This window comes from Ochotona curzoniae, unplaced genomic scaffold, assembly GCF_017591425.1.
Source record: "Ochotona curzoniae isolate NIBS_2020 unplaced genomic scaffold, NIBS_Ocur_1.0 contig_908, whole genome shotgun sequence".
Lineage (NCBI taxonomy): Eukaryota > Metazoa > Chordata > Mammalia > Lagomorpha > Ochotonidae > Ochotona > Ochotona curzoniae.
In genome coordinates, this window is record NW_024466607.1 from 15,959,036 (window position 1) to 15,972,635 (window position 13,600).

Consider the following 13,600-nt stretch of genomic DNA (forward strand, 5'->3'; position numbering starts at 1 on the left):
CATCCCACAAGAGATTTTTTTTTTTTTTTTTTTTTTTTAATTTGAAAGGCAGATATTCAGAGAGGCAACACCAACAGAGAAAGGGATCTTCCATTCAATGGATCAGGCCGAAGCCAGAAGCTTCGTTCAGATTACCCACATGGGGGAAGGAACCCAGACATCTTGACCATCTTCCGCTACTTTTCCCAAGCCATCAACAGGGAGCTGGATCAAAAATGGAGCAGCCTGGACACAAATTGATACTCATAGGGGATACTGGGGTCACAGGCAATGGCTTTACCCATTATTTCCCCAATGCTAGCCCCACTACTCACTTATAGTGGGTGACTCTACCCTCTTGACCTGGATTGTCTCAGGGATGCAAAAACCGAGTCCTCACCAGGAAGCTGGCTAATCCTGTGCCTGCATCCCAAGTGACTTCTGCTTTCTGAGCTCACAATCACTATTTCCTTTGCTACCTGAGTGCTTCCAATTGGGCACTTCTCAGGTCCCTCACGCTAAACAATTGCCCATTATTACATTTCACTTTATATCCTAGTACAATTCTACTAAACCTCCTAGATTCCTATTTCAGATTAACAACATCACAGCATTCTGTGTAGCTGGTCTGATCCAGGCCTACTATTTCCCTGCTGTATCAAGTTAATGGCCAATTTCCTAATGAACTCTTGTTCATTATTCTAACTTGCTCACCCCAGACTCTAATCCTTACTCCAAATCTTAGCTACCTCTGTTCTTTAGTCTACTTGTTCGTTACGCAGCAATAGAAGATTTGTAAAGAGAAAACTGTTCTTCTAACTTGCCTGCTTTTGAACATGTACTGTGCCCAGTTATATGTTCTGAATATGAACTGAAGATTCAAGTTCAGAAACCAGATTTAGCTGTATGTTTAATGCTTTTTATGTTTGTTCCCAAGCAGTTTTACCTTTGTCAATTCCTACCACTTATCTCCTGAATAAATTACTTCCTTCACTTTTCTTGGCTTGTGTCCTCTTTTTCTTCCATACCTTTCTTAGGTTACAGCTTCTTGTTTGACAAGACCCAATTCTGATGCATCTTCCTGTTAAGAGTTCCTGTCATATTTTGTGCAGCCCTTTTGCAATTTGTGCTCCTGTTGTATTTCTGTATCAGATATTCACTATTGCCACATTCATAATTGAGCTTTTCAGTGTTCTTTGCTATAAGAATCTCTTGGGAAACTGGTACATTGGCTCCATGGTCTAATCCTCCACCTCACGGAGCCAGGACCAAACATGGGCACTGGTTCTAGTCCTGACTGCTCCATTTCAGATCTGTCTCCCTGCTTATAGTCTGGGAAAGCAGCCGAGGATGACTTAGATCTTTATGCACCTGCACTCATGTGGGAGACCCAAAGGAAGTCCTGGCTGCAGACTTTGGATACACTCAGCATTGGCCTTTTTAGCCATTTGGGGAATGAACCCGCAGGTGGAGGATCGATCTCTGTCTCTCTTATAAATCTACATTTCAATTATAAATAAATAATTATTTATTTATTAAAATATTTTGGGCATAATTCTTGTATCATTCCCCATGAACAGGTGAAGTCATAGCCATCTCTGAATCCCCAGGACAAAGCCTACTGCATAACAGCCACTCATAGACATTGTTTAGTTTACTTTCCAGGAGATGTATTTGAACAAAGAGTACAGAAATTTTTATTAAGCTCACAAGTAGGTTACCTTGAATGTGATGTATCTAAGTATATCTCCTTCTCTTGCAGTGATCGTAAACCTGTTGATAAAGAAGATAGTGACAGTGGCAAAGGAGGCTGTGTCCAACAGGCCACTGGCTGGAGGAAAGGGGCCGGCCTAGGATATGGCCATCCTGGATTGGCTACATCAGAGGAGGTGAAATGTTTGAGTCAAATATACTTAACTTTCTTTTGGTAGCTGGCCTACAATACTATCCTTGCCTTTTCAATGAGTTCTCCACTGCTGTTGTATTATCTAAGACCTCATGAACTCATCTGTTTGGTTCACAGGATTATAGCTTGACTTGAGGGGCCCTTTGTGGATTGGTTGGAGGTGGGAAAGAGGGAATAGTTGGAATGAATTTTGTTGTATTCTTACAAAGAATAAGCAGTAGAGCCATATGGGAATTTGGGTGTTTTGAGGGTAAAGAATCATTTGGAACCAGCAATAAGAGTTGAATAAGGATATCTCCTGGAAAAATAGCAGAGTCTTTGATGGCTAAGATTTGGAGAACATGAAATTAATCCTGATTCCCAGGAAGGACTTTGCTCCTTGTATTACATGAAGAGCCTCTAGCAAAGGTGCCAAGAAGAAACATTGTCCATTTTCTAGACTTGGTTTCCCCTTAACATATGCCAGCTATAAGGAAATTGGTGTATGTCACCCTGAAGAGCTTCTCATAAGTCTTCTATTGAAATCTACATCCTGTAGTCATGGCACCAGCACCCTTACTCATCTGGGATATTGTTCCATAATGAGAACGCCTTCTTGTCAAGAAATGCTTGGGCCTACTACACTGTTTGTCTTTATTTAGCAGACTGAAGGCCGGATGAAAGGACCTGGAGTTGGTACCCCAGGAAGACCCAGCAAGAGGCAGTCCAATGAGACTTACCGTGATGCTGTGCGGAGGGTCATGTTTGCTCGGTATAAAGAACTTGATTAAGAATGGAGACAAGTCCACAGGACACAACTTCCTTGTTTTGTTTGTCTGTCTCTCTTTTGTTTTGTTACTGTTCTTGCTGCTAGAACTTTTTTAAATAAACTTTTTTTCAATGTGATTATATTTTGTTAAATTTTTCTCCCAAATATGGTGATGGATGGCTAAGGAGAAGAGACAGTCTTGATATGGGTTCATATAAGCTGAGGTTAAAGTTGCAACTCCAACTGCAGTGAGCCCTGGAGTACTTCATCATGCTATAAATGTGAGTGAATATATTGAAGGGATCTTTAACTATAGCTTATGTGAATATTGTCAGGTTGTAAAATTTCTTTAAACTTGCAAAAGTATGGAATTTATTTTTCCAGTGTAATCTCATTATTTGTTTCCATTTTTGGGGTAATGCTAAGACAGGATGTATTTCCAAATGTTGCTTTACTATTCATTACATCTTCAAAGGTCCTATTCTGACTCCCCCACTGTTGTGGGAGAGGGATGATGTGGCAACTCTGCCTAAGAGATCCTGGTGCTTCTCACTTTGTGATCATCACAACCACTACTCTGGCTCTTCCCTCCATAGCTAAAACTCCCCAAAGCAGTATCTGCCTTCTGAATTTTTCCGCAATTTCCCCAAGGTTGCTAAAAAAAAATTGACTTTTAAAAAAATTATTTGTTGCTGAAGGAACTATACAGTCTATTGCAACTTTCAATAGGCACTGTAGTAAATTGTTCTTTGTAGATGTCTCAGGAAAAGAATGATCCTTAAGAAAAGAGTTGAGTATTTAAAAGATCAGTTGAATAAAGAAATAAAGACTGTATTTTATGCTGTTACAGGTCACATAATCTCTTGTAATGGTTTAGCTGTGCTATTGCAGTTAAAAAGTAGCCATTAGCTATCTGTATATAAACAAGTGGTTAAAACTGTGATTCAGTAAAACTTTACCATCCCAGGACACACAGAGACTTGATCTGCCTGTAGGTTGTGATTTGCCCAATCTTTAGTTTAAGGGCATGGTCTGAATGCATAATATAGGACATGGAGAGCAGAACTGTACTCTGAGGAAATAAGGGGATGCTGTGGGAGAAGGGGTATAGAATGATGAGCAGGGGATATAATAGGGGGTTTGCTAAAGAGAAAGCATTACCAGCAATAGGAATGATAAATGTAAATTTTTTAAAAAGATTTATTTATTTTTATCGTAAAGGCAGATACACAGAGAGAATGAGAGAAAGATCTTTGTCCACTGGTTCACTCTGCAAGTGGCCACAATGGCTGGAAATGAGCCAATCTGAAGCCAGGGGCTTCTTCCAGGTCTTCCAAGTGGGTGCAGGCGCCCAAGGATTTGAGCCATCCTTTGCTGCTTTCCCAGGCCATAAGCAGCGAGCTGGACTGGAAGTAAAGCAGCCAGGATATACAGTGATGCCTATTTGGGATGCCAGTGCCGCAGGTGGAAGATTATCCTTCTATGCCAGCTTGCTGGCCCCCGAAATTTTATTTTTGAAATTTTATTTGTTTGAAAGGCAGAGTTACAGAGAAATGGGTCTCAGGGTTTAAGCCCACCAGTAGGCCCCCAGGTCACCGAGGGTGAGTCAACCACCAGAGACAAGCTGGTGAGGAATGTCCGTTATTCAGCACAAGTTCCAGGATTTTAAAAGTTAAGGAGGGCCCGGCGTGATGGCATAGTGGTTAAGGTCCTCGCCTTGAACATGCCCAGGATCTCATATGGGCCGCCAGTTCTAATCCCGGCAGCCCCACTTCCCATCCAGCTCCCTGCCTGTGGCCCGGGAAAGCAGTCGAGGACAGCCCAAAGCTTTGGGACCCTACACCCACGTGGGAGACCTGGAGGAAGTTCCTGGATCCTGGCTTCAGATCGGCATAGCATTGGCTGTTGCCCTCACTTGGGGAGTGAATCATCAGACGGAAGATCTTCCTCTCTGTCTCTCCTCTCTGTATATCAGCCTTTCCAGTAAAAACAATAAAAATAAAGTTAAGGAAAGGGGGTAGGAGGGCATTTTTCAGGCTATCCCCACACCCAGTAATGACACTGTGATTGGCTAAGAGGCGTGCCTAATGCTATTGACTTTCTAGTCATGTCAGAGGTCATGTTCCATATGCAGGACCTGATGTTGTGCCTCAGGCCAGGGCAGGTAAACTCTAAGCCACACCTACCAGGTAGCAGGCAGAGAACCAGGGTTATTGCCCACAGCAGATTTTCATCCCACTGGCTCACTTCCATGTGGCCCCAACAGCCTGGACTGAGTCAGACAAACAGGGAGCCCAAAACTTTACATTTCTTCCCTGTGGGTGTCAGGGATCCAAGTAGTTGGGCCATCCTCTGCTGCATTCCTCAGCACATTGGTAGGAAGCTGGGTTAGAAGTAGAGTAGGCATGATAATAATCAGCAACTATATGGGATACTGGCATCACAGACTGCAGCTTAACATACCACACCACAGTGCTCATCTGTTACTGGTGGTACAACAGAAGAAACATCCAGTTACTAAGCTGGCAGTCTGCGAATTGAGAGCTTAGTTTGCTGGTTTTATAAGCAAGACTGGTTTTAGTCTCTGTGCCCTTGGACCTGTCCATTGAGAAAAATGGACACTGATCAGTTACTAATGGATTAAAAATCTCAAGGGAGAAGTGCAGTCAGCAGTTGGGATGGAATGATATGGACTTGATTCTTTGGTGGCAACAACATAATCTATGAAAGATGTTTTAAACTCAGATATCAGATCATTGTCTAAGTTTCAAATAAATTTTTTTTACTTAATTTGATTTTCCTATTTAAAGTTTGTTTCCCATTTAAAGCTTGTTACTAATGAAAGTAGAAATGTGAAGAATTTCACCTTGGAAAATTTTTGCGGCTCTTAATGAGATTTTCAAAATGGGGCCCTTGTTAAATTTTTTTTTTTTACTTCCATATCTCTAGATCCTGCCAGATAGCCTAATAGAGATATACTCAGCATATGAAAAATAATGCTGAGGGCCAATGTTGTGACACAGCCGATGAAGCTGCAGGGCAATGCCAGTATCCTGTATGGGCAACAAACATGCTCTAGCTGCTCTACTTCCCATCCAACTCCCTGATAATGTGCCTGGAAGAGCAGTGAAAAATTACTCAAGTCAGCTACCAGAGACAGTTGAGAGTATGTCACTTAAATGCAGATGGGATTAGTCTGTTTTCTAGAGGCAGCCTTCAAGCTTAAGGATGATTTTGTACCATTTATGACTGCAGATAGCTTTTCTGACAGGTGATTAGTCCAGCCCAGCCCAGAATCCCAAGAGTTGTTAAAAAATGCTGTTGAACTCCCCTGGGAACAAGGTGGTTGACTACTAGTTCATTGTCTGACTGGCTTTGTGGGATCAGTTACATGTGCTTTTTTCCTGATGATGAAAATTTTACAAGCTCTATCCTAAACTCTACATTCTTTAAAGGTACAAGCATAGAAATAACAAGGTCAAAACACTGAAAGGTAGAAATATATATATATATAGGAATGTGTATATAGAACTGAGAGGGAGAGTTACGGCTGATTCCGTACTCAAGGATTTTTTTTTAAGATTTATTTATTTTATTGGAAAGTCAGATATACAGAGAGGAAGATCTAACGTCCAATGATTCACTCCCCAAGTGAGGGCAACAGCCGATGCTATGCCGATCCGAAGCCAGGATCCAGGAAATTCTTCCGGGTCTCACACGTGGGTGTAGGGTCCCAAAGCTTTGGGATGTCCTTGACTGTTTTCCCAGGCTACAAGCAGGGAGCTGGATGGGAGGCAGGGCTCTGGGATTAGAACTGGCGGGCCATATGGGATCCTGGCGTGTTCAAGGCGAGGACTTCAGCCGCTAGGCCACGCCACCAGGCCCAAGGATTTCTTTTTTCTTGTCATGTTTAAAAAGAAAAAAAAATGGGGCCAAAGTGGGGCATAATGCTCTCTGTATAAGTGCCAATTCTACTCTTGCCTGCTCCATTTCCCAATCCAGCTCTATACTTTGGAAAGCAGTGGAGGATGGTCCCAGGCCTTGTGTTCCTGTTCCTTCATGGGAGACCTGGAAGAAGTTCCTGGCTCCCAGCTTCATACCAGCCCTGCTCTGACTGTTGCAACCGTTTGAGGTATGAGCCAGCATAGAAAACATCTCTGTCTCTCCCGCTATAACTCCTTCAAGTTAAATGAATAAAGCTTTTATATATCTACATCTATCTCTCTATATTTATATGTATGCACACACACAAATACACAGTACAAAATATACATATGTACAAAATGTAAATACACAAAGATATGTATATATTTGAAGCCAGCTTTAAGGCATACAGGAAAAGCCTCTGCCTGTGAGTTTGGCATCCTAGTATGGGTACCAGTTCATGTCTTGGCTCCTCAACTTCTGATCCAATTCCCTGCTAATTCACCCTCGAAATCAGTGGAAAACAGTGCAAGAGCTTTGGTCCCTGCATCCACAGAGAATGGTTGAAGCTCTGGGCTTTTGGCTTCAGCCTGATCCAACCCTTGTTGCAGCTTTGTTGGAAATGAACCAGTGGATGGAAGATTGTCTCTCCTTCTCTCTGTAACTCTGCCTTTTAAATTTTTTTTTTTTTTTAAGGAAAAGGCTTTAAGAATAAATCATTTGGGGCCGGCAGCGTGGCCTAGCAGCTAAAAGTCCTCACCTTGAACACACTGGGATCCCATATGGCCGCCAGTTCTAATCCCGGAGCCCTGCTTCTCATCCAGCTCCCTGCTTGTAGCCTGGGAAAGCAGTTGAGGACGGCCCAAAGCTTTGGGACCCTGCACCCACGTGGGAGACCTGGAGGAAGTTCCTGGATCCTGGCTTCGGATCGGCATAGCATCGGCTGTTGCCCTCACTTGGGGAGTGAACCATTAGACAGAAGATCTTCCTCTCTGTCTCTCGTCCTCTCTGTATATCTGACTTTCCAATAAAATAAATAAATCTTTAAAGAAAAAAAAGAAAAAAACTAAATTATTTGATGGTTGACAAGATAATGACAGGTCTTCTATCATCTTGTTCATTCCACAAAGTTTTTTTTTTTTTAAAGATTTATTTTTATTGCAAAGTCAAATATATAGAGGGAAGAAGAGACACAGAAGTATCTTCCATCCAATGATTCACTCCCAAAGTGACCGCAACAGCTGGAGCTGAGGCAATCCGAAGCCAGGAGGCCAGATCCTCTTCTGGGTCTCCCACACAGGTGCAGGATCCAAAGGCTTTGGGGCCATCCTCAGCTGGTTTCCCAGCCCACAAACAAGGAGCTGGATGGGAAGCAGGGCTGCCGGGATTGGAACTGGCAACTCTTTGGGATCCCAGTGCATTCAAGGCAAGTACTTGAGCCACTAGGCCATAGTGCTGGGCCAAATTTCGCAAATAGTTACAGGATATGGCAGGTCAATACCAGGAGCTGAGGATTCTCATCAGGGTCATCCACATGGGTGGCAGAGGCCCTGTGAAGAAATCAGCACATAAATTAGTACTCAGATGGAACTCTGGTGTCATAAGTAACAGTTTAACTCATTACACCAAGATGCCATACCATAGGTTTCCAGAGTCACTTCCTTCTAGCATGTAAAAAGTTATAGTAAGCCATACAATTAAAACATGTTGGAGTACTTTTCCAGGAAAAAGATTTTCTAGGCCACTGAAGCTGCTGTTTGGAGTCTTTGCTAATGTCATTCTGCTCATTCATAAAAGATTTCTTATCTAAAGAGAGGTCAGTAATAGAGATAAAAATAAACTAAATCTTAAAAGAAAAGTTGTGCACTTTTTTTTAAGATTTATTATTTTTGTTGGAAAGGCAGAGGAGAAAGATCTTTTGTCCACTGATTCACTCCCAAAGTGGCTGCAACAGCCAGAGCTAAGCCAGTCTGAAGCCAGGAGTCAGGAACCTCCACTGGGTCTCCCATGCGAGCACAGGGTCCCAAAGTCCTGGGCCATCACATCCTCCACTGCTTTACTAGGAAATCCATGAAACCAGATGGGAAGTAGAGCTTCTATGATATGAAACAACACCACGTGGGCAAAGACTTTAGCCACTAGGCCATCACACCAGCCCCCTTCCCCATCCCACCCCACCTCTAAATTGGAATGATACAGAGAGAGATCTTTATCCACTGCTTCACTCCCAAAATGGCCTAACTGCCAGGGTTGGATCAGAATTCAGGAACTTGGATCATCAAGGACTTGGATCATCCTTTGCTTTCCCGTGCATGTTAGGTAGCTGAGATGGAAGTTGAACAGCCAAGTCTTGAACGGGCAATTGGGTTGCTGGTGTCTCACAACTAAATTAATTCAGTTATCAGTCCACTGTTGTAAGCTTTACATGAGCTACTGTCTCTCACACAATGGCCTTAACAGGGACAGCGGTGGAAGTGGCTCAAAGTGGTCATACTAGGCAGAACTTGAAGGTAAAATCAACAGCATTTGGTGATGCAGTGGGTACAAGAAAATTAAACGAATTATGAATGACTGAGTTGTTTTGTTTAATCCTGAATAGTTGTGCAGGAGCTGAAGATTAATTAGGCCACACAGTAGCTGTAGTGCCTGGGAGTGACTTTCCTGAACTTTTCCTGCTTTCTTTAGAGACTGTCCCTGTAGTAACTCTCAAGAATTTTCTCCATTTTCATAATTCTTGAGTTCCTTGCACTGAAATGGAGCTTAATAACTATCCACGGGCTATGGAGATCAAGATAGTGTCTGTAAAGCATTTAGTAACATCACTTGAACCCAACATCCAGGGGTCAAATAACATTCCTTCTCTTGAAGACACGCAAAACGCGTTTTTGGCGCTTGTAACCAAGGCAACAATTAGTTGCCTTTGCCGAGAGGAATTCTGTAAAAGCTCAAATCCGGGTCCTGAACTGTGTCATAGTTTAAGAGAAACACGCAGGAAAATAACTCGGGGCGAATTGACAGGCTGCCCCGGCGACCACACTTCCCGGCAGTCCTCGCGCAGCCTAGCAAGACTCGTGGATTGGGCGGCTCCGCAGAGGCGGGTGGCGGGGCGGGACTAAAGCAAGGAACTGTGGGTAGGAGACGGCCGTCGGTGGAGACGCCATTTTGTGGAGCGGGCGAATCCTGTCTGGAGGTTCAGGGACGCAGCGCAGCTACTGCTGCTGCTTCGGTCCCTCCTAGAGGTAAGTACTTGGCCCGTCCGTAACGACCGGCGATCCTTGCCGTTCGTGCCGTCCCCTAAGCTGCAGTGTCATCTAGGAGGTGGCTGTTCTACCGCAACCCAGGCTCTCGGGGGGCTAAGCAGTTCCAGGCGCTAGAGGGCCGCGCCCCTCCTCGCCGCCGCCTCTGTCAGCTTCCAAAGGCTACCTCCCAGCTCAGCCATGGGCCCGCTCCTTATGGGCTCTGAGTTTTGCCCTTGCTTGGATATGTCTCCTTGTCCCCAACCGAACGGAGCGGTAAAGCCATCGGCGGACTCGAGCGTTCTTTCAGAGTGCCTCGGACTATCCGCCATCGCCCCGTACCAGCAACTGACTCGCCCTCTCGGAAAGGCTGTTCGGTGGTGCCTGATCTGCAGCCTGGGAACTTCCTGGGAGACAGCAGGGGCGTGTGCAGGGAGCGAAGGCCGGACACCCGAGTGGGTCTCGCAGGCTGTGGCGCCGCCATCTCGGCCGCGACACCCAGTGGGGGTGGGTTGCAGGCACCGCCTGGCAATTTGTTTTTCCCAGGCGGTCCTTTCCACTTAATCACTATTTTTTTTTACCCTCCCCCCCCTTCCCTGAAAAGGCTCTGGGGATGGCTGTAACTTAGCCGGTTTCTCGAAGAGGGCCCCAGTTGTGTGGTATTAGCAGCCAGCGGGTGGGTCTAGCTGCTCGCCCCTTGGCCCAGGATTGAGCGGGGGGAGGGGGGATTACCAAGGAATTCAGTCGTGTCGAGGTTTGCTCTTATCTGTCTGTAAATGCTTGGGATCAGCCGTTGCGTCGTAAATATAGTGAATGTTAAAAAGCTCCACAACTGTTCTAGCTTCTGAGGAGGTTTTCATCATTAAATGCTGAATTTCATGTGGATCATTGAATTGGTGTAGTCCTGTGGATTCAGGCTTTAACCGTTGTAGCTATTTGGATTCTGAACCCAAGCAGCTGATTGCTGCTCTGGTTTTTTGGTTTTTGGTTTTGTTTTGTTTGTTTGCTTGTTTGTTTGTTTTTGCTTTGTAATCCTAAAGTAACAGCAGAGAAGTTGTCTTCTGCTTACTTCATGTTTTGTGTTTGCTGCTAAATCTTTAAACTGCTCATTGTTAATTGGCCTGATTTTAGCCTTGACAGTTGTTCTCACCTTTGCTAATTGCTGTTAATGATTGGATAAAAGATTGATGAAACCCAAACAGCATTATTTCAGTTTATAGAGAGGCTGACTCAAATGATCTCTGAAGTTTGCAGCAACCGATCTCTTTTGTCTCCTAGCAGAAGTAAGACAAAGCTTTTGGAGGTGTATGCTAGATCGGCAGTGGAACAATGGGTTCAGACAAACGGTAAGTTACTACAGTATTCTGATCTTCACATTTCAGGGGGAACTGAAATGCTTTAAATTACTTATGATACAACTATTTGAGTGTTTTGTGTCAAGCATTGCTAATGCGAACCTTCATGATCCTGCAGTCTAGTCAAGGTACAGTGTGAGCTGTGCTGTGAATACAGTTCTGGGTGTTTTAATGGGCCATATCCTGGAATGCTTTCTGGGGAAAATACTCACTAAACCTAAAAGCTAAGTAAGGATTAGGCAAAGCAGGCAAATGGAATGGTTGCTGAGGATTTCCGTTGTGGACAACAGACTGTGCTGCAGCATGGTACCCAGCTGCTAAGCAGCTGATGAAGTGCCATTATTTGGATTTGTCCCCTATGGAGTGAGATGTTACAGGCATACCTGAAATGCTTGAGGCTGTTACATGGAGAAAGAGAACCAAAAAATTAGAGAAAGTAGCTGCCATGTCACCAATGGATATACTCCCTTCTCAGGCCATTTTTTTTAAACAATATTTGCATTTTTAGTTGCTGGCCTTAGAATTGAGGGCAGGCCTGTGTTAGAGCAAACTGACAGCCCACAATACTTTGTTTTGTCATTTTAATTATATGGCGGCAGTCTGTGATTCCAAGTAACTTAATAAACATTTACCTTGCTTTGATTAATATCATGAAATCCTTTAAGACTACTCATTTACTTGGACTTATGCTTCATCAATGAGGCCCTTATGTGCTTTTTTTTTTTTTAATCTATGTTCAGACTGACCTCTTGTTACTAGATTTTCATAGTTCTACCCAGTCACCGAAATAAACCAGATATTGTGGAAAATAATGGTATTAGTTTCAGGTAACTATCCAATTATGTCTGACAAATTACATGGTTGACAGACTGATGGAAAAAAAGACTTAATTTATCCAGGTTGTTGGTCCATCTTCAGGTAGTGTGGTACTTTTGAGGGTAATAAACTAGAGTTTTCTCCTTTGGAATGAGTGAAATTCAGTTACATTGTTCCTGCCCTTTGGTCACTAAGGACAAAGGGCATGGAAGGAGTAATATGTAGAACCATAAGCTTGAGAAGGTAGAAGAATAAACTTTGAGAACAGAACGCTTTGCCCAGAATAATCAAACCAAGCATTTGATAGCTGCATGTTCTGTTGATCTTACATTGTTGGAAATTATCTTGACAGTAGTAGGTGTTTTTCCCCCAGTAGTTATCTTTACAAACAGGAATTTGGTCATTTTAGGGGTCACGTTCAGCTATTGGTAGATACATGTTGCAAACTGTGTAAACTGTTTTTAACCAAATTAACATTAAATGAAAATTCTTTCCCGTGGCAGAGTGAGTAGAACGGAGCGAAGTGGAAGATATGGTTCCATCATAGACAGAGATGACCGTGATGAACGTGAATCTAGGAGCAGGCGGAGGGACTCAGATTATAAAAGATCTAGTGATGATCGAAGAGGTGATAGATATGATGACTACCGAGACTATGATAGCCCAGAGGTGAGTGACCAGCAAATATTGCAGAGTATAAGCATATGACTAACGATGCAGGATTCTCAAAATAAGTTTACTAGATATAGAAATCTCTCTTCTGATTAACACAGCCAAACAATTACTCTGAAAACTTTGAGTTGATTAAAACCTCCAAAGACAGTTTTGGAATTGTGGCACAGCAGGTAAAGTATGTAATAGCAGTATTCCGTGTGGGCATTGGTTTATGTCCCTGCTGCTCCACTTTCCATCTGGCTTCCTGCTGGTCGCATGAGAAAAGCAACAGAAAATGATCCAAGTACTTAGGCCCCTGCCACACATGCGAGAGATCCAGATGAAGCTCCTGGCTATAGCCTGGCTCAATCCCAGCTCTTGCAACCATATGTGGAGTAAACCAACGGATGAAAGATAATTCATTTTTTTTTTTTTTTAAGATATTTTATTGCAAAGTCAGATGTACAGAGAGGAGAAACAGGATGATCTTCATCCATTGATTCATTCGGAAGTGGCCACAATGGCTGAAGCTGAGCCAATCCGAAGCCAGGAGCTGGAGCCTCTTTTATGTCTCCCACATGGGTGCAGGGTCCCAAGGTTTTGGGCCATCTTCAGCTGCTTTCCCAAAAGCTGGAAGCTGGATGGGAAGTGGGACTGCCAGGGTTAGAACTGGCACCCATATGGGATCCCAGTGTGTTCAAGGTGAGGACTTCTATTTATTTTTGTCAGAAAGTCAGATACGCACTTGAGGTGAGACAGAAATATCTTCTGTCCAAGGATTCACTCCCCAAGTGAGGCCAGAACTGAACTGATGTGAAGCCAAGAGCCAGGAGCCTCCTCCAGGTCTTTCGCATGGGTGCAGGTTCCCAAGTCTTTGGACCATCCTTGACTGCTCTCCCAGGCCACAAGCATGGAGCTGGATGGGAAATGAGACAGCTGGGACAGAAACTGGTGCCCATAGGGGAACCCAGTGTGTGCAAGG

The 13,600-nt window shown here is 43.7% G+C and overlaps 2 protein-coding genes across 8 annotated transcripts in view; both read left to right on the top strand.

The window, feature by feature from the left end:
• Positions 1 to 3,259, top strand: part of RBM6 (RNA binding motif protein 6) — an 84,051-nt gene extending 80,792 nt beyond the window's left edge. For 4 of the 5 annotated variants that reach the window (XM_040994506.1, XM_040994502.1, XM_040994503.1 and 1 more), the window contains 2 exons: positions 1,742 to 1,868; positions 2,527 to 3,259. In XM_040994506.1, the coding sequence (XP_040850440.1) occupies positions 1,742 to 1,868; positions 2,527 to 2,655 (256 nt within the window). In that variant the 3' untranslated portion in view covers positions 2,656 to 3,259. The remainder of the gene's footprint in view (positions 1 to 1,741; positions 1,869 to 2,526) is intronic. The other variant, XM_040994505.1, reaches the window with a different exon arrangement.
• A 6,407-nt stretch (positions 3,260 to 9,666) lies between these two features.
• Positions 9,667 to 13,600, top strand: part of RBM5 (RNA binding motif protein 5) — a 31,721-nt gene continuing 27,787 nt past the window's right edge. Inside the window, exons 1-3 of one of the 3 annotated variants that reach the window (XM_040994509.1) lie at positions 9,667 to 9,796; positions 11,075 to 11,139; positions 12,468 to 12,633. In XM_040994509.1, coding sequence (XP_040850443.1) covers positions 11,123 to 11,139; positions 12,468 to 12,633 — 183 coding nt within the window. In that variant the 5' untranslated portion in view covers positions 9,667 to 9,796; positions 11,075 to 11,122. Of the gene's footprint in view, positions 9,801 to 11,071; positions 11,140 to 12,467; positions 12,634 to 13,600 lie in introns of all 3 variants that reach the window. The other 2 variants (XM_040994510.1, XM_040994508.1) reach the window with 2 other exon arrangements.